General features: G+C 43.8%; 1 protein-coding gene across 22 annotated transcripts; it reads right to left on the bottom strand.

The window, feature by feature from the left end:
* ZNF667 (zinc finger protein 667) lies at positions 1-26465 on the bottom strand. 22 transcript variants are annotated; one of them, XM_060288555.1, is made up of 8 exons: positions 26317-26465; positions 24933-25321; positions 18417-18598; positions 18148-18311; positions 13212-13303; positions 11626-11854; positions 10231-10323; positions 1-2868 (listed from the first exon to the last, which is right to left on the bottom strand). In XM_060288555.1, exons 5-8 carry the CDS (start codon positions 13242-13244, stop codon positions 1289-1291), a joined length of 1935 nt encoding a protein of 644 aa, XP_060144538.1. In that variant the 5' UTR covers positions 13245-13303; positions 18148-18311; positions 18417-18598; positions 24933-25321; positions 26317-26465; the 3' UTR covers positions 1-1288. The 22 variants fall into 22 exon arrangements, with proteins under 22 accessions (XP_060144538.1, XP_060144534.1, XP_060144549.1 ...); XM_060288551.1 differs by lacking the exons at positions 24933-25321; positions 26317-26465 and adding exons at positions 14352-14396; positions 20378-24413; XM_060288566.2 differs by lacking the exons at positions 24933-25321; positions 26317-26465 and adding exons at positions 14352-14396; positions 20378-24411 and having other exon boundaries at positions 11626-11752.
* Between the last annotated feature and the right edge of the window lie 567 nt (positions 26466-27032).

Raw genomic sequence — 27032 nt, forward strand, 5'->3', positions numbered from 1 at the left:
TGTATATAACCTAATTCCAAAAAAGAATTCTGATTTTATTTCTTACACATTTTGCACAAACTGGAAAGAAGCACTGAAAACTATTACATATATGGTGAACAGCTGACATGAAAGAGCCTGGCACATAAATGCAGGGTTTTTCCCATGTATTAGTTTAGGTTGCCATAACAAAATACCATAGACTGGGTGATGTAAACAAAATTTATTTCTCACAGTTTGGGAGGCTGAAAGTCTGAGATCAGGATGCCACAAGGTTGGATACTGGTGAGGCCTAGTTTCTCGGCTTGCAGATAGCCACCTTCTTGCTGTGTCCTCACATGGCAGAGATCTCTGGTGTCTCTTCTTTAAAAACAATCTTATTATGAGGGCCCCACCCTCATGACCTCATCTAACCCTTATTATCTCCCAAAGGCCTCAATTCCAAATACAATCACACTGGGGTTAGGGTTTTAACAAACGAATTTTGGGAGGACACATTCAGTCCATGACATCCCATTCTCCACCAATCACTTGTACACCAGTGTTTTCACATGAAAATACCAATGTTTATTCATATAAATATAAATTCATTTTCAAACAAAACAATAACAAATGATTTCTCCTTGTTCTGAAGTTCCTCATTCTTCAATACATCCTGTTTTTTTTTCCTCATTAGCTTATCCCAGGCTTGTTAGATTTTTCACACCATTAAGATCATATGTCTTCATACCCATAGAGACAGTATGGTAATGACTCTATTGCTTCACACAATTATGAGTGCTATCTTTACTCAATCTTCTTTATTCTCAACCAGAAGTTTCTGCCAGCTGAAAATGGCACCCTGGTTTGTGAAGAAATCCCTTCTGTGTGATACTTCTAGTTCTAAGGGACAAACTCAAACTCTTTCTTCATGTGACCTTAAATCAGGCTCACAGCTCCATCCAGAAAAATGGATTTACAATTCACTTTGTTGTACATAACCAATGAAATAGCTTTAAAATTACATTGGAAATGAAGTACCAGTTATTTTTATCAAATGAAGAATGCTCTTCATTAAAAATGACTGATCCAATCATCTGAGCTTGCTATTTTGAAACAAAGACCTATGATAAAGTCACTGCCTCAGTTGATTTCAAATACTCAGGTCAAAATCACCAATGACTTTTGCTCTTTGGGTTTCAAAGTGGGACACACCATCAAACTGTCCCATTTTTACACAATTTATGTTATAGACAAATGCATTTTCCCATGCCTGTGTCTCTGCTACTTTGCTAGCCTCCCTCTTAGCTTTTACATATTTAAAACAATCTTAAGCCTTTTCCTCAGAATGTGTATTCTGATGTCGAATCAAGGATGAGCTCCGACTATATGCCTTCCCACATTTACTGCACTCATAGGGTTTCTCTGAAGAATGACTTCTCTGATGCCGAATAAGATCTGAGCCACTGCTAAATGCCTTCCCACATTCGTTACATTCATAGGGTTTCTCTCCAGTATGACTTCTTTCATGTAGAATAAGGGATGTACGCTGGCTAAAGGCCTTCCCACACGTTTTGCATGTATATGGTTTCTCTCCAGTGTGAATTCTTTCATGTTGGGCGAGGTGTGCACTCTGACTGAAGGCCTTCCCACACTGATCACATTCATAGGGTCTATCTTCAGTATGAATTCTCTTATGTCGAGTAAGAGATATTCGGTGACTGAAGGCTTTCCCACATTCCTCACATTGATAGGGTTTTTCTCCAGTATGGATTCTCTGATGTTCAATAAGAAATGATTGGCGGCCAAAAACTTTACTACATTTATTGCATTTGAAAGGTTTCTCTTCAGAATGAATGTTTTGATGTATTTTAAGGTTGGCAATTCCAGAAAACATCTTCCCGCATTCCTTACATTCAAACAGTTTCTTTTTCTTTGTATGAACTTTCTGATGTTGAATAAGGGATGAATGCCGGTTGCAGACCTTCTCACATTTATTACATCTGTATAGTTTCTCTCTGTTATGAATTCTTACATGTAGAGTAAAGGTTGAAAGCCGCATGAAGATCTTCTCACATTTATCACATTTGTAGGGTTTCTTTGAAGCGTGAATTCTTTGATGAAGCATAATGGATGAAATCCTATTAAAGAATTTCCCACATTTTCTGCATTTATAAGGATTCTCTACATGGTGACTTCGCTGCTGTAAACTCTGACTTAAGGCCTTCTCACTTTCATGGGTTTTCTCTCCAGTATGAATTCTTTTATGTATAACAAGGACTGATTTCTTACTGAAGCCTCTCCCACATTCATTGCATTTATGTATTTTCTTTCCATTGTGAATTTTCTTATGAAGTAAAAAAGACGACATTCGAATGAAGGCTTTCTCACATTTTCTGCACTGGTAGACATTTTGGACAAGGTGGATTTTCTGATGTATACTGAGAGATTGGCATTGACTCAAGGCCTTCCCACAGTCAAAGATTTCCTTTTCATCGTGACTTCTCCCATGTAAAATAAGGGTTGTTCTTTGAATGAAGCTTTCCCCACATTTATCACATTCATAGCTTTTCCTTCCATTGTGAATTTTCTGATGAAGAATAAGGGATGAGATCTGTCTGAAAGCTTTTCTACACTTACTGCATTCATAAGGCTTCTCTCTAGTATGAGAGTTCTGATGAAGTTTAAGAGATAAGCTTTGACTAAAGAATTTCCCACAGTCGTTACATTTTAGAGATTTCTTCTTTGAATGCACTTTCTTGGGTTTTATTAGGACTGAATTTTTCTTGCAGCTTCTCTTTCCTGTGGGAACTTTTTGTGGTGTAGAAACTGCTTTCTGATAGATGCTTTGCCCAGATTTGTTGCACTGATATGGAGATAACTTCTTGGTCTCACATTTAGATCCTAAGTCTGAAAGACATCAAGAAATTCAATTTGTTTTCCTGTGCTAGAAAAATAAAGCTATTTGCAATCATTATCATAATAACGATGATAATCAGAATAACTTTTTAGTGTCTCATTATGGTTTTAACACAGTAAGGGCTTTATAGAAACACTTCATAACTGAAATTCAGGGAAGCGCAATTGCAAATGAATAAATAAAGGTTTTATTTAGAGAATAAATGTATACCATATACCACATTAAACTCCATACATTGTTCAGCAGATGAATGTAGTTTTATTATAGGAAATGTCCAGAAAAGGCAGAAGGTAAAATACAGACAGAAGGTAAATTACTGGTTGCCTGTGGCTGAAGGTGGGAATGGGGATTATCTGTAAATGGTCATGAGGGATCTTACTGAGGTGACAAAACTGTTCTAAAACTGGTTTATGGAGATGGTGGCACAACTTGGTAAATTTAGCAAAAACTACTGAATTATACACTTAATATGGATGAATTTTACAGTATGTGGCTCAATAAAGTTGTAAATTTTTAAAATGTATTCTTAAAATCAAATATTAAAAAAAACCAAACTGGACTTCTGGTTTCTGGCTCCTCATGTAAAAGTTTGGAAGTCACCATTTTGCCCTACAACTCTTCTTAGATCCATTATAGAGGGGAGGGCATGGGGCGAACCACTTCCTCCAAGACTGGAGAGACAAACTGAAGCTTACTGGAGCAGAGGCTCACAAGCATAACCACCATGGGAACCTGTGCTGGGGCAGGAAAACCTAAACTATAATTAATGAATTGTTGGAGGCTCAGTGCCAACAACTCTGAGAGTTAAAAACTCCAGGGGGACCTAGTCAAAGCAGCCCACACAATATGGCAAGATTTACCTTTACGAGTTTGATCAGATTCTCACGTTAAATATAGGAGAAAAATTATCTTGGGCTGCCTCCAGGGGGTGGGGAAAAGGAATCATTTTGAAATATGCCAGATCAGTCTGTTCCTCTTAACCAGGCCTGCCCTCAGGGGACACTAGGTAGGTAACCAGAGCCTATCAGGCTGAGGTATTATCAGAGCTTAATTGACCTGGGGAAGGAAAATATCCAACTCCACCTGGCTGTAGCCAGCTTGTCCCACCTAACGTGGGAGGGAAAAACAGAATCACTTGTGATGTTCACAATCCAGAGAAGTCTCACTAAAAGACTGAAAACCTAATCATAGGACTAAAGACTTCTTCCCTCCCCCACCTCACCATCACATCACTAAAGGCCTATTTAGAGCAGTTCCTTTTAAATGGTATATCATGGCTAGCTATCAAGAAAAAATTAGAAGATATACCAAAAGGCAAAAAACACAACTTGAAGAGACAAAGCAAGCATCAAAACCAGATTCAAATATGGCAGGGATGTTTGACTTATCAGGTCAGAAATTTTAAACAAGTATGTTTAATATGCTAAGGGCTCTAGTGGATAAAGTATACAGCATATTAGAAGAGACGGGCAATGTAAGCAGAAAGATGGAAATCCTAAGGAAGAAACAAAATGAAATGTTAAGAGATCAAAACCACTGTAGCAGAAATGAAGAATGCCTTTGATGGGCTTTTTGGTAGATTTAACACAGCTGAGGAAAGATTCTGCAAGTTAAAGAATTTATCAATAAAATCCTCAAAACCTGGAAAGCAAAGAGAACAAAGACTGAAACAACAGAACAAAATATCCAAAGACTGGAACAATTACAAAAGAAATAACATATCTGTAATAGAAATACCAGAGGAGAAGAAAGAGAAAAAAGAATAATGACTGAAAACTTCCCCAGATTAATGTCAGACACTAAATTACATATCTAAGCTGCTCAAAGAACACGAAACAGGATAAATGTTAGGAAACCTATACCTAGGCATATAATTTTTTTTTTTAGGCATATCATTTTTAAACTGCAGAGTATCAAAGAAAAAATCCTGAAAGAAGCCAGAGGGGAAAAAAGATCCCACCTATAGAGGAACAAAGATTAGATTTACATTCTACTTCTCAGAAACCATGCAATCAAGAAGAGAGTGGCATGAAATATTTAAATTACTGAGAAAAAAACCCCACCAATCTAATATTCTGTACCTTGTGAAAACTTCCTGCAAAAGTGAAAGAGAAAGACTTTCTCAAATAAACAAGTATTCTGAGAACTTGTTGCCAGTACACGTGCCTTGCAAGAAGTGTTAAAGAGGTCCTTTGGAGAGAAGGAAAATAATGTAGGTCAGAAACTCGGATCTACATAGAGAAAGGAAGAGCACTGAAGAAGGAATAAATGAAGGCAAAAAAAAAAAAAACCCTTTTATTATTTTTGATTAGTCTAACAGATAACAGTTTATTCAAAATAATAATAGCAACAATGTATTTGATTACATATGCTTATATATTTATCTTATGTGTGTGTATGCTAATGTATACTTATATATATAAGTGAAGTAAATGATAGCAATGATAGAGGGGATGGGAGGAAGGAGTTAGCATTATTTTATTATAAGGTACTCATGCTATCCACAAAGTGGTAACAGTGTTATTTAAAAGTGGACATGGATTAACTGTAAATGTGTACTGTAAGCTCTAGGGCAACCACTAAAAAGAGTTTAAAAAGTAAAAAAAAAAAAAAGTATAAAAAAGAAAGTATGCTACGGATAGAAAATGGAAGCATATGAAATGTTCATTTAAAATCACAAAAGGCAGAAAAGAGTGGAAGACGAAAACAGGAACAAAAAATAAAAGTAACAAATAGAAAACAGTAACAAAATGGTAGATATAAATTCAACTACATCAATAATCACTTTAAATGTCAATGGTCTAAATGTATCAATTAAAAGAGATTTTTCAGGTGCATAAAAAACATGACCCACCTGTATGCTGTCTATAAGAAACCCACTTTAGATATGAAGACACATATGGATTAAGAGTAAATGAATGGAGAAAAGTAGACCATGCTGACACTTATCAAAAGACAACAGAAGTAGCTATATTAATTCTAGATAGAGCAGGCTTAAAAACATGGAAAGTTATCATGGATAAAGAGGGATATTACATAATGATAAAGGGGTCAATTCTTCAGGAAGACATAACAATTCTTAACATGTATGTACCTAACAACAGAGCATCAAACTACATGAGACAAAAACTGATAGAACCACAAGGAGAAACAGATGAATCCACTATCACAGTTGGAGACTTCAACACCCTCCTCTCATAAATGGACATATCCAGCAGGCAGAAAATCAGTAAGGACATAATGGAACTCAACCACACCATCATTCAACTGGATATAATTGACACCTATAGAGTATTTCATTCAACAGCAGAATTAACATTATTCTCAAGCTCACATGGACCATGCACCAAGACAGACCATATTCTGGGCCATAAAACACACCTTAACAAGTTTAAAAGAATAGAAATCATAGTGTCTGCTTTCAAACCACAATGGAATTAAACTGGATATCACTAACAAAAAGATGACTCGAAAATCCCCAAATACGTGGAGATTATACAGCACACTTCTAAATAACACATGGGTCAAAGAAGAAATCTCAAGAGAAATTTTAAAATACTTTGAACTAAATGAAAATGGAAACACAACTTATCAAAATGTGTGGGATGCACTGAAAGTAGTGCTTAGAGGGAAATTTATAGCACTGGATGCATATAATAGAAAAGAACAAAAACCTAAAGTCAAAAATTTAAGTTTCCCCCTTAGGAAACTAGAAAAAGAGCAAATTAAATCCAAAGTAAGCAGAAAAAAAAATTAGAGCAAATCATTGAAAATGAAAACAGGAAATCAATAGAGAAATACAATGAAATAAAAAGATGGTTCTTTGAAAATCAGTAAAATTGGTAAGTCTCTAGATAGACTGAGAGAGAGAAGACACAAATTAATATCAGAAATCAAAGAGGGGACATCACTACATATTTCATGGAAATTAAAAATATAATAAAAGAAAACTGAACAATTCTATGCCCACAAATCTGATAATCTAGATGAAACTGATCAATTCCTTAAAAGACATAATTTGCCAAAACTCACACAAGAAAAAGATGATGTGAATAGGCATATATCTATTTAAAAAACTGAATCAGTAATTAATAAACTTCAAAAACAAAGTACCAGGCCCATTATGTGTTCACTAGTGAATCCTACCAAACATTTAAGGAAGAAATCATTCCAATTCTCCATAATCTCTTTCAGAAGACAGAAGCAGAGAGAATACTTACTCATTGTATAAGGCCATCATTACCTTAATGCCAAAACCAGAGACATCACAACAAAGTAAAACTACAGACCAATATCCCTGGATAAATACTGATGCAAAAATCCTAAACAAAATACTAGCAAACCAGATTCAACAACATATTAAAAGGATCATACACATGAGCCAGTGGGATTTATACCTGGAATGCCAGGATAGTTTAATATGGGAAAATAAATGTAGTCTATCACATTAACAAATTAAAGGATAAAAACCACACGATCATCTCAACTGATGCAGAAAAAGCTTTTGACAAAACTTAACATGATAAAAACACTCAAAAAAATAGGAATAGAAGGAACTACCTCACTGTTTGAACCAATCAATGAATTCAGTAAAGTGGCAGGATACAAAATCAACACCCGAAAATCAGTTGTATTTCTATACACTAACCATGACCACTCCGTAAAGGAAACTGAGAAAACAATCCTATTTATTATAGCATCAAAAAGGATAAAATATTTAGGAACAAGTTTAACTAAAGAGATGAAAGACTTGTACACTGAAAGCTACAAACATTGCTAAAAGAAATCAAAAGATATAAATAAATGGAAAGACATCCTGTGCTTGTGGATTGGAAGACTTAATATTGTAAAACTGTCCATACCACTCAAAGTTATCTACAGATTCAATGCAATCCCTATCAAAATCTCAATAACGTCTTTTTCAAGAAATAGAAAAAAGTCCTAAAATTCATATGGAATCTCAAGGGACCCTGAACAGACAAAACAATCTTGCAAGAGAGGAATGAAGTAGGAAGGCTCAGACTTCCTGATAATTAAGATGGTGTGGTAGTAGCATAAAGATAGATATGTAGGGCTTCCCTGGTGGCGCAGTGGTTGGGAGTCCGCCTGCCGATGCAGGGTACACGGGTTCGTGCCCCGGTCTGGGAGGATCCCACATGCCGTGGAGCGCTAGGCCCGTGAGCCATGGCCGCTGGGCCTGCGCGTCCGGAGCCTGTGCTCCGCAGCGGGAGAGGCCGCAGCGGTGAGAGGCCCGCGTACAGCAAAAAAAAAAAAAAAAAAAAAAAAAAAAAAATTAAAGACCTAAGTGTAAGACCTAAAACTATTAAACTCCTAGAAGAAAACATAGGGGAAAAGCTTCAGGACATTGGATTTGGCACTGATTTCTTAGATATGGCATCAAAAGCACATGCTACAAAATGAAAAAACAGATGAGACTACTTCAAACTTAACTTTTGCATGTCAAATAAAACGACAGGGAAAAGGCAACCTATGGGTATTGTAAATCATATATCTGATAAGGGATTAACATGCAAAATATATAAAGAACTCCTACAATTTAAAAACAAAGGACAAATAACCCTGTTAAAAAATGGGCAAAGGACTTGAACAGACATTTCTCCAAGACAGACAAATGGCCAATAAACACATAAAAAGATCCTCAACATCACTAATCATCAGGGAAATGCAAATTGAACCCACAATATCACCTCACACCATAAGGATGGCCACTATCAAAAAAACCCCAGAGGACTTCCCTGGTAGTCCAGTGGTTAAGACACCATGCTCCCAATGCAGGGGGGCCCAATTCAATCCCTGGTCAGGGAACTAGATCCCACATGCCTTAACCAAGAGCCTGCATGCCGCACTAAAAGAGTCTGCATGCCGCAACTAAAGAACCCACATGCCGCAACTAAAAAGAACCCACATGCCACAGTAAGACCAGCGTGCTGCAACGAAGATCCCACAAGCGGCAACGAAGATCCCAGGTGCCACAACTAAGACCCGGCGCAGCCAAATAAATAAACATTTTTAAAAAATAATAACAAGTGCTAGTGAGCATGAGCAGAAGTTGGAATCCTTGTGTACTGTTGGTGGAAATGAAAAATCGTGCAGCCACTGTGGAAAATGGTATGGAGGTTACTCAGAAAATTAAAAACATAACTACCATATGATCCACCAATCCTACCTCTGGGTACATACCCAAAGGAATTAAAATCAGGATCTCGAAGAGATATCTGTACTCCCATGTTCATTGCAGCATGATTCACAATAGCTAAGAGGGGAAGCAACCCAAATGACTATTGACAGATGAATGGATAAAGAAAATGTGGTATATACATACAATGGAGTATTATATAGCCTTAAAAAAGAAGAAAATCCTGTCACATACTACAACATGGATGAAACCTTGATGACATTATGCTAAGCAGAAAAAAGCCAGTCACAAAAAGTCAAATACTGCATGATTCCATTAATATGAAGTATCCATAGTAGTCAAAATCATACTAAGGGCTCAGTGGAGGGGTGGGAAGAACTAGTATTTAGTGGATACAGAGTTTCAGTATTGCAAATTAAAGTTCTAGATAACTCTTGGTCAACAATGTGAATATACTTAACAGTACATTTAAAAATGGTTAAGATGGTAAATATAATGTTATGTGCTTTTTACCACAAATAATAAACTCATAAATCTATAAAAACAAACAAAAAAACACAAAAAATTTTTAAAAACCCATAACTTGACCAACCAAAGAGGAATCTATGAGAAAAGGGAATGAGTTCTTGAAAAGCAGTCAAAATAAACAGTTATGGAAAAGATTTTTAGTTTTTTTTTTAAGGATTGAAGAAAATGATGCAAGTTTGATCATTTGAAATGCTATCATTAGAGAAATCAGGACACACTTTCTCTGAAGGGAAATATGAAAGCCGAGGCAGGGGACTGGATAGGTGGGGATGAGGCTGTTGAAAGCTGAGCTTCTGGGACCGGAAGCTGGGGTTCAAACTCCAACTCTGCTGCCACTTCCTAGCTGGGTGACCTTGGGCAAGTCACCAAACCTCTCTGGCCCTCAGCTTCCTCATCTATAAAATAGGAATAATAATAGTACCTACCTTATAGGGTTGTTGGGAGGAACCTGTACTTAAAAGAGTACCTAATAAGGAGCTTGTTAAATGTTGGTTATTCTCCCTCTTGGGGCTCATACTGAAGAGGCTTGCGTTTTCTGCACAAGCCTGGGGCCTCTGAGGTGGAGAAAGTGGCTCTCAACTATTATCTTAAAGATGTTGCCCTCTCATGATGGAGGGCACCTTTACACAGAATGCCAGCTTCTAAGCCTTGGTTCTCTGTCACTCACCCAAGCCCCGGCGTCTTTTCACTGGCTCCACCATCCAGGGTGCTTTCCCTTTTTCCAATAAGGTGATCACATTTGGCCTCCGAAAGGAAAGTCCTGCACACAGGAAAACACTGGAACTGAGCATGATGTGGGCACCACAGCTGTCAGAGCCAAGCTTTGTGTCAACAAAAATGGGGTTTATTAGTGCAAGAGGAGCATGGAGGATGTAAAGGATAGGTGGAGAATAAGAAGGATGAAAGTTCAGTCATAGCCAGCAGAGTTATTCATTTCTAACTCTACAAAGCCAACTATTTTCATGAAAAGTTGGACCAGAAACTCCTGAGGCTGGTTATTCAGCTATTGCCTTTCTGCTCCCAAGCCCACCGTTCTCTGATCTGCTGTAATCCACACTTCTATGCCAGGTGCTCCGTGTCAGCATCTACCAATAGGGGTACTGCTGGTTTCAATCTATGCTTTTCTTTTTTTCCCTGCACTTCCAGAACTAGCCTCATCTTGCCCCCTCAGGAGGATAAACCAGGCAGTGCACCCCTCTCCTTCAGAAGTCTGAGTCCCTTCCTCAGAGTCCTAAAAACTCTCAACTCTTCCCTCTGTCCTCCCAGCCCTAGGATGGTGGCTGTGTCCTGCAGTTACCATCTGTGTCTAATATTCACCTTTCAATAGTACCTGTTAAGTCAATACTTTAAATTTTTTCTCTTAAAAACAAGCCAGGTGTCCTCAAAAGATTACATATATAGTTACCATATGACCAGCATATACCACTCCTAGGTATATACCCAAGAGAAATGAAAATATGCATCCACACGAAAATTTGTATGTGAACATTCACAGCAGCATATTCGTAACAGCCACACAGTGGAAACAAGCCAAATGCCCACCAACTGGTGAATGGATAAACAAAATGTGGAATATTATTTCGCCATAAAAAGGAATGAGGTATTGATACACACTACCATGTAGATGAACATCAAAAATATTACCTTAAGTGAACGACACCAGACACAAAGGACAACATATTTGATTTCATGTTTATGGAATGCCAAGAACAGGCAAATTCATAGAGACAGAAAGTGGATTAGTGTTTGCCTAATCTGGCGGGATTAGTGGGCAGGGGGAAATAAAAAGTGATTGATGATGGGTATAGGCTTTCTTTTGGGGATAATGAAAATGTTCTAAAATTGACTAGGGTAATGGATGCACAATTCTGTAAATACATTAAAAAGATCACTGAATTGCATACTGCAAATGGGTGAATTGTATAATATGTAAATTATACCTAAATAAAGCCATTAAAACAACAACAAAAAAACTGGAGTGGCTTCTGTTTTCTTGACTAGACTGATTGATTCATGTCCCACGATGAGCCAGCTGTGGATTATGGGGGCAGGAGAGCCTTACCGAGAGAAACCAAGTTCTGGTAGTTTTCCAACATGACATCTTCATACAGATCCTTCTGAATGGGGCTCAGCCATTCCCACTCCTCCTGGGAGAAGTAGATGGCCAAATCCCCAAATGTGACTGGTGCCTGAAATGGAAAATCACACGTCCTTTCACTGTGGGCTTGTGCTTCCACATGGCTGAGAAAACGTTGGACTTCCAAACACGGGAGATACATGGTGCCAGGATTCTATTAAGGAAACATTTGCGGTTCTGAGATCAAAAGGAGCAGGTGTACTAAAACACAATGCAACATGATAAAGATTTTGTTGCATAAAAAGCATATCAACTTGGATTTATGGGGCATTGACAAAGACAAGGCATTTTTCTAAGTACTCTGCATGTACTGGCTCATGTTAGCCAGTGACTGAGGCCCAGAGACATGAGGTGACTTACTGAAGATCTAATAGCTTGTAAATGAAGGAGCTGGGGTTCAATTTGGGCAGTCTGGCTGCTGATTCATGTCCCTAACCACATGTGTCTGCGTTATACGTGGCAAAAGTTTATTTGCAGATGTAATCAAGGTTACTAATCAGTTGACCTTAAAATAGGGAGAGTAGCCTGGATTATCCAGGTGGACCCAATGTCATCACAGGAGCCCCGAAGAGCAAAGAATTTTCTCTAGCTGGTGGAACAGGAGAGCAGAAAGGGAAGTCTAGGAGATGTGAAGGATGAATGGGATGTGACCTGTTGCTGCTGGTTTGAAGATGGGATGAAGGGAGCCACATGAAATGCAGGAGGGGGATCTAATTTTGCCAATAACCAATGAGTTCAGAAGAGGACCCTGAGCTTCAGATGAGACCACAGCTGCTGACACCCTGATCTCACCCTTGTGAGACCCAAAGCAGAGGATCCAGCTAAGCCACGCTGTATCTGAACTCCAGCCCACAAACTGTGTGATAATAAATGTGTGCTGTTTTGAATGGCCAAGTCTGTGGCAATAGGGAATGAATACACGTAACTTAGAGGGCAAAAGTGTCTATTACGAGAAACTACACTGAAGAGGCTTATTGTAGAAAATCGCTTCATCATCTAGTCTTGAAACATGCTCATTTCAGGAGGCTGACTCACTGGCCTGGCTCCAACTAACTCAACCTGAATACAGGGTTATGAGGAGTCTCTTAGAGAGATGTCCTCCTTGTAAAAATGGGGTGTACATGTAAAAACAAAGCAACATCAAGAGATTAACTCTGGAGTACAGCATCCAATCCTCCTCTGCCTCAGCAGGTCCCACCTGGGTACTCATGTCCACCTCGAGAAATCATGGTGGCTCTGGTCTTCTCTCTGGGGAGAGTATTCCTCCCAGCACAGGCAGAGACCCTGGAGATGCTGAATGAATAGGTGAATGGTCACGTGCACACTGAGAAAAAAGGAGGGGGGACGCTGAGTGGCCCTTCTCATGCTCCCACACCCGGTGGTGGTGATGGAAGGAAGCCAGGGACTATGTCTTGGTTGGGTCTCTGTGGGATAGGATGTTCCCATGGAAGGAAAGCAAATGGTTTCTTACACGATGGAACTTTCCCAAAGGACGAGGAACCACTACTTACCTTGGACTTGGATTTCCCACGTGCAGCAGGCATCCTTTCCTCCCCCTTGAGGGTTTCAATTTGGAGAGGGGCAGAGTGCTGAGAAGGTGGGGCTGGGAGAGAAGAGAAGTCATGAGTCGACTGGGCCTTCTGGGTGGTCCCAGGGTCTCTAGGATAAGAATCCCCTGGCCCCACACCCTGGTCACACACACGTGCACAGACATGCACATTGTGGGAGGTCACAACATCTTCTGAAGCATTCCTGCCCCTTCTCAGGATCAGGGAGGGACCACGGCCAACACTATCTGTTCTTAAGATCACAGGAGGCTACAGATCAGGAGGCAAATGAGACAGGCAGACACCTGTTCTTCCATCTGACAAGGAATTGTGGAGTGCTCATCAGGTGCCAGGCACTGTCCCCAGTGCTGGGGAGAGAGCAGAGTTAGAGCAGAGAGGTACTGGCTCCCAAGTACCTTACATTCCAGCAGGGAAGACAGGTCCAGATAGAACACAGTGTTAAAAAAAAAAAAAAAATAGAACACAGTGTTAGCTGAGATCACTGCTATGCAGGAAAAAAAGGACCCGAGCAGGGGATGGAGTGATGGGGTGGCAGGGAAAGGCCTCTCAGAGGAGGCAACATTGAGCCGAAGTGTGACTGCAGTGTGAGCCACCTGGGCACTGGGAGAAGGGCATTCTGGGTAGACGTACAACAGGTGCAAGGGCCCTGCGGCAGGCACATGCTTGCATGTGAAGGGAAGTGCGAAGGCGGGTGAGCTGACGCAGAGTGAGCAAGACGGGGAGTGGTGGACTAGGAGGTGTGTGAGGGCAGGAGGGGCCAGATCATGAAGGGGTGAGGAGCAGTTTGGAATTCATCCCAAGCGCAATAAGGCATCATGGGGGGTTGGTGGCTGAGCAGAGGAATGATGTGGCTGACCTAACATTTAACAAAATTTTTCTCGGTGGCTATGTGGCAAATAAACTGGGTGTGTGTGGTGGGGGAGGGGCGAGGGGGAAGCAACAGCTGGAGAAGGGACTCATTAGATAGGTATGCAGAAATCTAGAAGGGTAATCTCAATGGTGTGCATTAGTGGGAGAGGAAGAGGTGAGACGTCAAGCATCACCTCCACAGGAGGCCCTCTATCACCCTGAGTCACTCTATACCTGTGCTGCCCAACACATGCCAGCAGCCACGTGAGACGTGGAGTTCTGGAAATAAGAAAATGTTTAATTTTATTTCAATTTGTTTATTATTAAAACCATAATAAATGATAAATACTAAAATCACTGAATTAAAATTTATTATTAATCTAAAATTAAGAATTGATCCTTAATTCAGTTACTGTAAACTTTTAAGTATGTTTGGAACAACTTGGGTGTGTGAATCTACTTTTCCAATGGTAAATTTTATGAAACTTAAATACAGATCAATTAAGTGTCTGGATTGAGGTGCACTATACACGTAGAAGACACACCTGACTTTAAAGACTCAGTTAAAAAAGAAAAAAAGAATGTAAAAAAATCTCACTGGTAATTGTTTATATTGATTACGAATTAAAACGGTAATATTTCAGATATACTGTATTGAGTTAAACAAAATGTATTATTAAAATTAACTTTAATAATTAATTTGTTTACTTTTTTCAATATGGCTTCTGGAAAATTTAAAATTCTGCCTTGCATTATGTTTCTACAGGACAGCACTGCTTCATAGTATACAGTCTATGCCATTCTACTGCTCCATTTTCTGTGCAGTACCCCCGGCTTCCTGAAAAGGGCTTGTTTATGCAGGTACCATCTCCCCCATGTGACTTGGGCTCTATGAGAGCAGACACCTTAACTGTTTTGTTCACTCTCTCCTCCCATGTGTGAGACCACGCCCTGTGCAAAGCGGTGCTCAATAAAAATTATTGACTGACTTAGTAACCAGTCCAAAATGCTTCCTGGCATGCTGAAAGTGGGGTGGAGTGCAACCATTTTATGTTGAAACCACAGCACAGAGAACAGTTCTAACAGCAGTCATTCCAAGCCCTCTTGTCTTTGGAAAAGGGCAGGGTCTAAAAAAGGCCAAAATGGGGACTTCGCAGATATGACGAAATGAAGGATGCTGAGGTGGGGAGATGATCCTGGATCATCCAGGTGGGCTCAATGTGGTCATAAGGCCCTTACGAGAGGGAGGCAGGAGGTCAGAGACAGAGAAGATGATGGAAGCAGAGTCAGAGAGAGAAAGGTCTGGATACACTGTGCCACCAGTTTTGAAGATGCAGGAAGGGAATGCAGGTGGCATCTAGAAGCTGTAAAGGGCAAGGTCACACATTCTCCCCAGAGCCTCCAGAATGAACATGGCCCTGCCTAAACCATTTCAGACATCTGACCTTCAGAACCGTAGGAGAATGAAGGTGTGTTGGAAGCCACTAAGTTGGTGGTAATTTGTCACCAAAGCAATGGGAAACAAATACAGTGACCCTTCCATTTGTTCCTTCCCATTCATGTGCCCTATAAGTAGGCTTTTCTTCTCTTTTGTCAATGACCTGGTGCTAAAAAAAAATGCATGATTCAGAGGAATCTCAGGGTTGCGCTAAGGCCAGATGAAAGGGGCTGGTTGGAGATCACTGAGGTTAGCCTATGAGGTCACTCCAACAGGGCAGAAAGGAGCCATGGGACACCAGCCCTGCCTAACTCAGACTCACAGGTCCAGAAGGAGCTTGGAGCCCTGCCCTGTCTTCACCTGGGTTACAGGGAGCGGCTGGGTGGCCTGGCGTGTGTTAAACACCTCACTCTGAAGTTGGACCACCTGGGCTTGATGACTATTTTTATTAGCTGTGTTACCTTGGGCAAATTACTTAGCCTCTCTGTGCCAGTTTCCTCCCCTGTTAAACGGGGACAACACAGAACTACTACTTCTGGAGTTGTGAGGATTAGGTAAGAGCCTACATGTAGTATCTGGCCTTATTTTCCCTCCCATGAGCTATGAATTCAGGTCTTACAATTCTCCCCTTCCTCACACTGGCCTCCTTGCCAATCCCTGAACGAGCTGCCACAGTCCTGCCTCAGGACCCCGCCTGCAATGCTCTTTCCCCTGTCTCAGTTCCTCACTCGCTTCAATCTTTGTTCTAACCTCACCTTATCTGTGAGGCTCACCCTAACCATTGTATTTATTACTGCAACCTACCCCTGACCCGCCTATCCATCACCCCCCACCTCTCCCTTTCCCAGTTCTGACTTCTCTTTTCTCCACAGTTCTCCTCGCTAACACACTATGTGATTTGCTTCTGGTGCTTACAGTCTGTCCCAACCACTTGAGCATAAGCCCCATGTGCCCTGGACCAGGAGCTGGCACGTGGAAGGGGCTGGCTAACTATTCGCTACGTGAGTGACTAAATGGCCCAGTAGTAAATACTTTCTTTACCATCACTTCTTCAAAGAGCCCTCCCTGGCCCACTTAGCTGGGGTAGGGGCCTCTTGAACATGCAGTAGGTGCCACTTCATTACGTGGGAAACTAATTCTATTGTTACTACATCTGCCTTTGCCTTCTCCTCCTGTTCTCCACTGCACGCTGTGAGTTGACCAACATTCCTGTGTGTATCTGTGTGACCTTGGGCAAGACACTGAACCTTACTGGGTCTTTACCTTGATCCTTTATGCCTGCAAAAGGAAGGTGAAGGGCTGCTGCTGTGAGGAGCAGACAAGACAATTATCATGGTAGCTGTATTTATCATTATTGTTGTTATTAGTGTGGCATGTGGCCAGTGCTGTGGGCTGTGAGTCTTCTGTTCTGAACAGTCTACTGTCCTTCTGTTCACATGCTCTGGGGAAGCCCTCAGGTGTGTGCATGTTAAATGTGCTCAGCCCCTGGTGACAACAATGTCCTCCAGTTAGTAATAAGTATGAGATAATAAGGACCTACTGTACAGCACAGGGAACTCTACTCAATACTCTGTAATGACCTATATGGGAAAAGAATCTGAAAAAGAGTGGATATATGTATATGTATAACTGATTCACTTTGCTGTACACCTGAAACTATCACAACATTGTAAATCAACTATACCCCAATAAAAATTTAAAAATCAATAGAAGTAGTAAGTATGAGACTGAGAGCTGTACTGGATATTTATATGCATTATATGATTTCACCTTTAGAGCAAACTGACCACATGGGTTCCAGTTTCCATTCTGAGGATGAAAGAGGGAAGAAGACCTGCCCAACATCTCAGAGCTTTAAGTGATGAAGCCTGGATTTAAGCCCCATCCACATGCAGCACAGTCTGTCCTCTTGGAGCAGGATAAGGGTCTACACGGCAAATACTCGCACTGTCTTCTCTGGCAGGGTTCGGGAGGTGTCAATGTGGCACCGCAGTTACGAGATATGTACCTCTGTTATATCAGAGTGCCACAGCACTTGGGGAGCTTTGGAGCAGAGCACACTAAGGTTGATGAGTTGTGGCTCAGTGACAAACCGAGTGGCCTGGCCTTCAATTCTGACTGTGCTGAGCAAGGCTTCCCTTGTGTAGAAAATGGTGACAAAGAATCCTGGATGCCTGAATTCTCTCTGTATTCAACCTTGGGACAGTGATGTGCTGGGTAATTTGCAGTGTCTGCCAATTTCCACGGTGTACATACTCCCACCAGGGCCCACTGTAATATATCAAACTGATGTCACTGAATATGGAACTGGGGAGAGGTGTGCAAAATGGGTTCATGTGAGGCAGGGCAAGCCAGCTCCAGCACTTCACTGACACGTGGCGTCTGAGAACTTCTGACTAATGTCCCTGCACAGTAGAGGAGGGTTAATGGCTAGCTCTGTGGCCTGAGAATACCCCAATGCAGCTGCCCCATAACATAAAACCCTTGAAATCTTCTGTTTTGTTCTGAAACATCCATATAACTTTCTGCATCCTACATCATGATAAATCTGAGTCTGTGTGTTAATATAAAATCATGTTTTAAATCATTTACCAGATTCTTCTCTTCTGATTCCTCAAGTAAAATGGATTGCTACAGGAAGTGGCAACGCATCCATCCTGTGGTTTCTCATGGCTGTTTGCCCTTGACACACACCCCAAGTTGAAGGAGCACGATTCTTGTCCACAAAATAATTTTCTCCAAGGGACTCAGCACTGCTGGGGAGGAAAGAACAGCAGTTTGATATTAGATAATTCTGGATTCAAAGCTCGCTTCTGCCAATTATTGGCTGTGGGAGAACCACACAAAGCCTGTTTGCTCACCTGTGCAATGGGGTAAACAAAACCTGCTTCACCGTTAGCTGTTAAAAGTTTACATGAGGTATCTTCAGCAACAGCCACACGGTTATTTCTTGCCTTTCTTTTCCTTTTTAATTCAGTATACACCACGCATCATCAAGGAAGCCTGACACTAAGAGGGCCGAAGTAAGAATTCTCACACAGTGCTGGTTGGAGAGAAATTAACAGTATTTTTTTTTTTTTTTTTTTTTTTTTGCGGTACGCGGGCCTCTCACTGTTGTGGCCTCTCCCGTTGCGGAGCATAGGCTCCGGATGCGCAGGCTCAGCGGCCATGGCTCACGGGCCCAGCTGCTCCGCGGCATGTGGGATCTTCCCGGACCAGAGCACGAACCCGCGTCCCCTGCATCGGCAGGCAGACTCTCAACCATGGCGCCACCAGGGAAGCCCAACAATATCTTTAAGGCTCAAGGTGCACATACCCTTTAACCCAGTAACCTCATTTCTGGTATTTGTCTTCAGACGTTCTCATATGTGTGTAAAATGACAGGGTTTGTAGGAAGAGGCAGTACAGTCCTACAGTGAAGGGCATCCATCTGGAGCCAGGCTGTCTGGGTTCAGCTTCCAACTCTGCCACCACTACCTGTGTGACCTCAGACATGCTCCCTGTCCTCTTTGGGCCTGAGCTTCCTCAACAGTCAAATGAGGCAAATAACAATGATGACTCCACAGGGTTGTGGTGAAAATTAAATGAATGAAAACATGTAACACACTTAGAGCAGTGCCAGTGCTAAACAAATGTTAGTTTCTTTATTATCATTATGTTACTGAGGCCAATCTCACAGTGCTCACCCTACGACAGGCCAGTAAATCGAGAGACGAGTTGTTGGGGCAAGGAACAGTGACTTTATTCGGAAAGCCAGCAGACGGAGATGATGATGACTCACGTCCCAAAGAATCATCTTTCCTGAGTTAGAATTCAAGATTTTTTTATACTAAAAGGGAGGGAAAAAAGTCAAACATTTCTGAGGGGATGTGTTAATTTCTTCCTTCCTGCAGTCATTCACAGGTGGGTTTGGTCAGGATGTTTCCTATGGGCTAAACAAAGGTATTTTAGCTTAATGCTCATTACCCTGACCAGGAGGCAGGGTTTCCCAGAGAAACCCATTATGTGTAGTTCAAGCTTATAAGCAACCTCCCTTTAGTGATTAACTTGTAATAGAACACAAAGGTTCTGGGACTTCCCTGGCAGTCCAGTGGTTAGGACTCTGCACTTCCACTGCAAGGGGCACAGGTTCGACCCCTGGTCGGGGGAACTAAGATGCCACATGCCTCACAGTGCAGCCAAAAAAAACAAAAAAAAAAGAATACAAAGGTTCTTCCCTATTACAATTACTACTCCTATCAAGAGATTGGAAACAACTGCCCATCAATAAGAAAATCAGTGAATGTTACACGCACATATGGGACACCGTGTAGTTCTTAAAAGGAACAAGGCAGCACTACCTCAGAGGTTCTTTACTGGGGGCAATTTTGCCCCCAGGGGACACTTGCAATGCCTGGGACATCTGTGGTTGTCCCAACTTGGGGGTGGGAGGTGTTCCTGGGATCTAATGGGTCGAGGCCAGGGATACTTCTAAACATCCTATAATGCACAGGACAGCACCCAGAGCAAAGGACAATCTGGTCCAAAGTGTCAACTGTGCTGAGGTTGAGAAATCTGCTCTATATGTACTGTGTGAAATGATCTCCAAGATATGGTGTAATGAGGAGAATAAAAATATAGAGAAAATGCTTAGAAAAAACAAAATACAGGATACGAATACATGAGTTTGAAAAGGTACAGACAAGTTCTGGAAGGGAAATAAAGAAGTTGGTAGCAGCGATTGTCCCTGAAGAAGGGAACTGGGTCACTAGGCTTGGAAACTCAAAACTCACTTTTCCCCATCTATCTACGCTTTGGCGTTCTGTATCATATATATAATTACCTTTTCAAAACACCATCACCACCACAAATAAAGAGGCTGGATCCCACACCACGTCAGGGCAGCGCTGTAAACCTGGCCTCTCTTCCAGAGTCCCATACCTTAGGGTGGGAAGGGGCTTTGCAATTTAGCACAAGGCTAAATTCCTGCTCCTAAGGTAGGGATGGCTAGAACCTGGATGAGAACAAGCTTAAAGAGTTACTGGAGGGACTTCCCTGGTGGCACAATGGTTAGGAATCCGCCTGCCAGTGCAGGGGACACGGGTTTGTGCCCTGGTCCGGGAGGATCCCACATGCCGTGGAGCAACTGGGCCCGTGTGCCACAACTGCTGAGCCTGCGCTCTAGAGCCCGCTGCTACAGCTGCTGAGGTCCTCACACCTGGAGCCCGGTACTCCACAACAGGAGAGGCCACAGCGATGAGGGGCCCGTGCACCACAAGGAAGAGTGGCCCCCGAACGCCGCAGCTAGAGAAAGCCCGCGTGCAGCAACGAAGACCCAATGCAGCCAAAAAATAATAATAATAAATAAATTAAAATAAAGAGTTACTGGACAGTGGCCATGCCTCCCCTTGGGGCACAGCACCCCTGTGATCCTGGGGGCCTGTGCTGGGTGTTGAATTGGGGTGGGACCTGACATAACTGAAAGCCAGCCATTAATGCACCCACACATTGCTTCCGTTCAGCCAGAGTTTGTTTTTGCTATACCACCTATCTAGTATTTTAAGATCACCTCTATCCTGAACTTGCCAGCCCCAGAGGCCGGGGATATAGAAAGGTACTTTCTCCAAAGACCCAAGCCCAGCTATAGCAGAAAACATAAGCTTTGCATCTGAATGCCAGACCTGCCCTTGCTCTGCTGGCACAGGTACAGATTTGATTTCCTCACTTGTAGGATGGGGCTAGGAATGTCCCTATTGCAGGGAAGTGCAGCTGTAGGGACTGCCTTTGATAAGATACTGAAAGCACTCAGAATTAATTTCTTTCATTCTGAGAAGCCCCAGAGAAGCCCACAAACTCTCACAGCTGTAGCTCTCAACCCTGTTTGTACACAGGAATCTCTTGGGAGCTTTTTAATAAATACTGATGGCTGGGCCCCTTGCCAGAACCATTAAGTCAGAATCTCTGGGGATGGAGTCCAGGCATGTCTTATTTTTATCTTTTAAGATTTCTAAATTCTATGCAAGGCCATAGTTTAGAACTACTGCTCCAGTCTCCAAGCCTCAGTCGCGGGCTGGAGATCTGACCTCTCCCTGTTAAGAGTCCAGACCTCAGCACTGGGGAGGAGAAAAGCCAAATCCTTAGATTCCCTGATCAAAGGATTCCAAGGAGTCACTGATGGTGGCCATTCTTGGCTTTGGAGTTGACTGAGATGCCCATGGGAAGCCTGGGTGTCGACACTGAAAACAGCACCCACAGTCACCCTGTAATCCCTTCACCCTGCTTTCCTTTTCAAAATAATTACTGCCACCTGTTATAAATTTAATTTCATCTCTCTACTAAATGCAAGCTCCAATGAGTAGAAACCTGGTCCATCCTGACTAGCAAGGTGCTTGGCCCATGGCAGGCATCTGACTGCTCAATGAATGAGTGCCTCTCAGAGCCTACCCATGTTGCAGGCTTTGGACACCCTTTCTTCTCATCTCAGAAACATTATCCCTTTATCACCTCTCTCATCCAGCCCCCTTGCTCTCCTCCCCACCCTCACGCCCTGAAAATGTTCATGGTGTGCCCTCATCATGGTCCTGTACACCAGTGGTTCTCAACTGGGGTGATTTTGTTCTCCAGGGGATACCAGGCTGTGTCTGGAGACACTTCTGCTTGTTAAAATTGGGGCAGCAGGGGTATGCTACTGGCATCTGGGGAGTAGAAAACAGGAATAATTCTAAACATCCGAAAATATATAGGACAGCTCTCCCCCATCTTTCAATTATCTGCCCCAAAGCATCCAAAGTGCCAAGGCTGGGGCTTCCCTGGTGGCGCAGTGGTTAAGAATCTGCCTGCCAATGCAGGGGACACGGGTTCGAGCCCTGATCCGGGAAGGTCCCACACGCCGCGGAGCAACTAAGCCTGTGCGCCACAACTACTGAGCCTGCGCTCTAGAGCCCGCGCGCCACAACTACTGAAGCCCATGAGCCACAACTACTGAAAGCCCGCGCGCTTAGAGCCCGTGCTCCGCAACGAGAAGCCACTGCAATGAAAAGCCCGCTTACCACAACAAACAGAAGCCCCAGCTCGCCGCAACTAGAGAAAGTCCACGCACAGCAACGAAGACCCAACGCAGCCAAAAATAAATAAATAAATAAATAATTTATTTTAAAAAAAACAAAGTGCCAAGCCTGAGAAACCCTGCTCTAGACACGGAGATGTCTCTAGATCGCTGTGTTATCAGGAGATACTCCTCCTCAGTCCCTGCCACTGGGTCTTGACCAGTGGGCTTCTCAGAATGAAAGAAATTAACTCTGAGTGCTTGCGTCTTGACACCACAGGCTCCCTAGGGATATCTCCATAAAGGAAGACCCTCTGTTCGTGCCCTCCTAAGACCCCGACTAGAAAATTCTGAACCTAAGCTCAATTTAGCCTTTAGGATTACTTTATCTCTTAACCTGCAACTTTTTCTCTGAGGCTCCACTTCTTGCTTTTCTTCCTGTGGGTTTGATTCTCTGGGTGTGGAATCCTTGGGGTTATTAGGTTAATAATAAAGCAATTAGCATTTATTATTATTATTAGCTTACTTGTGTCAGGGACTGTTCTACTTAACGCTCACCACAGGCCTAAGATTGGTACTATTATTATCCCCATTTTGCAGGTGAAACTGAGGGTCAGAAATTTAAGTGACCTCTCCCAAAGTCACACAACTACTGAGTGATGGAACCAGAAGTCCCAGAGTCCCCCAAGCTACACTGGTTAGGAAGCAGACACACAACCATACGCAGCCTCAGGTCCCAGAGACCAGGACAGACACTGCCCTCCCTTCAAATGCACTAATGCAATAAAAGACAACAAGGAGCAGCTGGGCTACTGGGGCACCGCTTCTCAGCTAGAAGAGGTCAGATCCCCAGCTCTGAGAAGCATTGCTCAATCTCAAGTTCAGAGATGCAAATTTCTCCAGCGTTCACCACCGCGCTTCTACCTCTGCACGGGGACAACGAAAAACGACCACCAGCACTCCAACAAACACCCAGCACCTACACAGGGCCTGGTGAGTGCCAAGCTCGGCACGGAGTATTTCACTACGTTACGCCATTTATATAATTTTCCCAAAACTGACGCGGGTGTTGTTATCCTGTTTTACCGAGAAAGAAAGCCTCCCACAACAGCACACATACTTCCTTGCCAGAAGCCTGCACGCCCGTAAAGCCGCTCAGAGTCCTCCCCACAAGGATCCTCCTTCCACGCTTACAGGGAGAGATACACCTCGACAGCGCAGTCGCACACTGCCACACACTCACAACCGCAAAGCCACTGAAGCGCAGTCATACAGCCACCCGGTCAAATCACGCAGCCACTCCAGACGGCGATAAACGGCCACCTACATCAGTCGGTCTCACACACACACACACACACACACACACACACGAACGCGCTTCAACAACACAAATTCTCACAGCCACACTTACATACCCACTCCCGGCCCCCCTCCCACAGGTGCAGTCACCTCTTCCTCACATAAACACCACAGACCTTGCGGTGAAATACGAACATGGTCCTGAGGCACGCCCCCGTCACCACACGGCTGGCTCCATCACAGACACACGCAGAAACGCCACAACCCGCTCTCCTCTCACAACACAGCGACGCCACCACACGCTTCAAACACAGTCCCTCACCTCACACTCCGTCACCACACAACCAGACAAAACCCCACAGGCGGTCACGGGCGGAAAATTCCAGGCAGCCGTGGGCACACACCCACAGCCACACTCAACCTGTCCTCCAGGGTCGCGTCCCGGCGACGCCCACCCCGGCAGCTGCGCAGGCAAGGCGCGCTCCCCGCGCTCCCCGCGCCTGCGTACTCTCCTCCGCGGCCCTCGGTCGGCACTGGCTGGACCCGCCCCCTCACGCGCGAGACACGTCGGCGAGCCGCGGCCCCGCCCCTCGGCGTCCACGAGAGCGCGAGGCCCCGCCCCTAAATAAAGCCACGCGGTGCGCAGGCGCTTACTCACCTCTCCCGGGACCTTTCCACAGGCACAGACCTGAGGCCCCAACCCACTTACAGGCAGGCATACGCAGGCGCGCTCGCGCACTCAGAGCCGCTCTTGGGGTCATCGCCGCTCGCGTGCCCGCCCGAGGCCCCGCCCCTACACCAGCCCTCGGAACACGCTGCGCCGCGCGCACGCGCAAGGGCCGCCTAGCGCTTCCCAGGGCCCCACTTGTTGCTGTCCTTATAAAATCACGTAGATGTTTTCGGGTACTGAGACCCTTCCTTGATCCCTTCAACCAAACCCAGCCTCCCCAGCATCCACACCTACACATTCCCGTCCGGGGGCTTCTAGCCCCAACACCCTCCCCTTTGCCCCTGGAGCTCAGAGGGGTTTGGGGAGCCAGGTTCACCCACGGACCGTAACGCACGCGCTCGCGCATGCGCACTGCGAGCTCAGGCTGCACTTCCCAGAAGCCTCCGGGACGTGGCGCCGTTCAGGACGGCCACTCCCGGATCGTGAGGTTGAGGGATCCAGGCCCGCGCTGGCTCCGATCTGTCCGGCCCGGACACGAATGGACCCAGGAGAGGAGCGAAGGGATGTTGCTCCAGACCAGGGGTGGGATATCGCTTGCGCCTTCTCTGAACGAACAGCCCCAGAGTCCTTTGCGCGGCGCCTTTCCAGGCCCCAGACTACATCTCCCAGGAGCCCCTGCGACTCGTTTCCGCTTCGTGTAGTGACGCGGCTGCGCGTCGGCCGGGCGGGGACGCGAGCGACCTCCTGTGGCGGTGCGTGAGGTGACCGCGAGTCTGTGAGAGAAGACGGGAGGTGTGAGCCCGCCCCTGAGGTCTGGGCTTGCGGGTCCCGGGTGGTCATTGTGCATTTATGTGTGTGAGGCCCAGGTTGTGTTATTGTGTGTATGTGTGAGGATGAACCTTTGTGAACGCGTGTGACAGGATTTTTGTGGTTGTGTACCCTTGTGTTTTGCGTGTGTGAGAAACCTAGTTTTAGTGGTTGTGTACGTGTGTGTGTAAATTCACTTTGAATGTGTGTGCTCGTGCACCTCGATGTGTCATGTATGGCTGTTTTTGCGCAATGCAGAGCTGAGCAGTTGCCACAGAAATTGGCCCACAAAGCTTAAAATACCGACTCTGTAGATCCCATTTTTTGTGGTTGTGTAGTTGTCTGTGGACCCGCAGATAGTGAATGTGTGTAGAAGCTACCATTTCTGGAAGTGTGCGTTTGTACAAGTATGCGTGTGGCCCACTTTTTGTGGTTGTGTATGAGCGTATGGGAAACCAGTGTGTGTGTGTGTGTGTGTGTGTGTAGTGATCCAGCTTTGCGTTTTTAGAGGTGTGTGTGTATGTATAATTCTGATTTCAATTCCGGTGTGTGGATTTTTTTCCCCCCACCATCAAGCAATTTTCTGAAAGCAGCTGGGAGTCCTAACAATTCAACTCAACTCTGACACTGTCTAGCTGGTGATAGAGGCAGATTCCCATAGGTTAATTAAAGGCTGGGTCCCCAAGATGCCCCCACCCCCCACAGGTGCCAGTCACAAGTCCAGGTATCGAGTGCTCTGACTGACCCTCTATAGATCGGAGGTTCCAATGACTGCCCCCCGCCTCCTTGGGTTTGATTAGTTTGCTAGAGCAACTCACAGAACTCAGAGAAATGTTCACTTACTTTACTTACTAGATCACCCACCAATTTTTATAAAAGGATATAAGTCGGGAGTGGAAAGATGGAAGAGATACATAGGGCAAGATATGTGTGGGAAGGGGCACGGAGCTTCCATGCTTACCGCTCTTCCAGTGTGTCCACGTGTTCCACCAACCCGGAAGCTCTCTGAACTGCGTCCTTTTGAGTTTTTGTGGAGGCTTCATTACTTAGGCATGATTGCTTAAATCATTGGCCGTTAGTGATTGAACTCAGTCTCTAGGCCCTCTTTCCTTCCTGGAGGTCTAGGGGTGGAACTGAACGTTCTAACTGCTGAGTAATTGGGTTGGTTCCCGTGGCAACCAACCCCCTACTAGTCATTCATTAACATAACAAAAGACACCTTGTTCTGGCTCCTCACAAAGGAAATTCCAAGAGTTTGGGGAGCTCTGTGCCAGGAACTGGTGATGAACGTATTTCTTATTATAAATCAGAATATCAGGGTATGTGCAGAGGGAACCCAGGGCTTGTGGTTGTGTGTATGACCCTGTGAGTGTGTGAGTTTCTGGGAGTAGGTATCAAGAATGAATGTGTGAAGAACTAGTTTTGGTTTCCCAATTCTGTGACTAGGTAGTGATAATCAAAATAGCAGCTAACTGTACTATTATTAGGACTTTTACTATTTCTACCACCACCACTACTACTAGCAGTTAGCACTTAACTGATTGCTGTCCCTGGTCAAAAGTATATTGTCAACTGAAAAAACCTAAAATTGAGAATTATGGTTTATTTGGCAGACTGATATGGCAAGCAGCATTTTTCATTCACAATGGCATATTGATTATTTTGAAGGCAAGTTAC

The sequence above is a fragment of the Globicephala melas genome, chromosome 19 (assembly GCF_963455315.2).
Source record: "Globicephala melas chromosome 19, mGloMel1.2, whole genome shotgun sequence".
Classification (NCBI taxonomy): Eukaryota; Metazoa; Chordata; class Mammalia; order Artiodactyla; family Delphinidae; genus Globicephala; species Globicephala melas.

Excerpts from the sequence above, each read along its gene's own strand:
- ZNF667 (XM_060288564.1), bottom strand. The coding sequence starts at position 13,244 with ATGCCTGCTGCACGTGGGAAATCCAAGTCCAAG. Across the intron at positions 11,855-13,211 it reads GTGGGAAATCCAAGTCCAAG|AATCCTGGCACCATGTATCT; the intron begins GTAAGTAGTGGT and ends TTTCCTTAATAG. Across the intron at positions 10,324-11,625 it reads CCAGAACTTGGTTTCTCTCG|GACTTTCCTTTCGGAGGCCA; the intron begins GTAAGGCTCTCC and ends TCCTGTGTGCAG.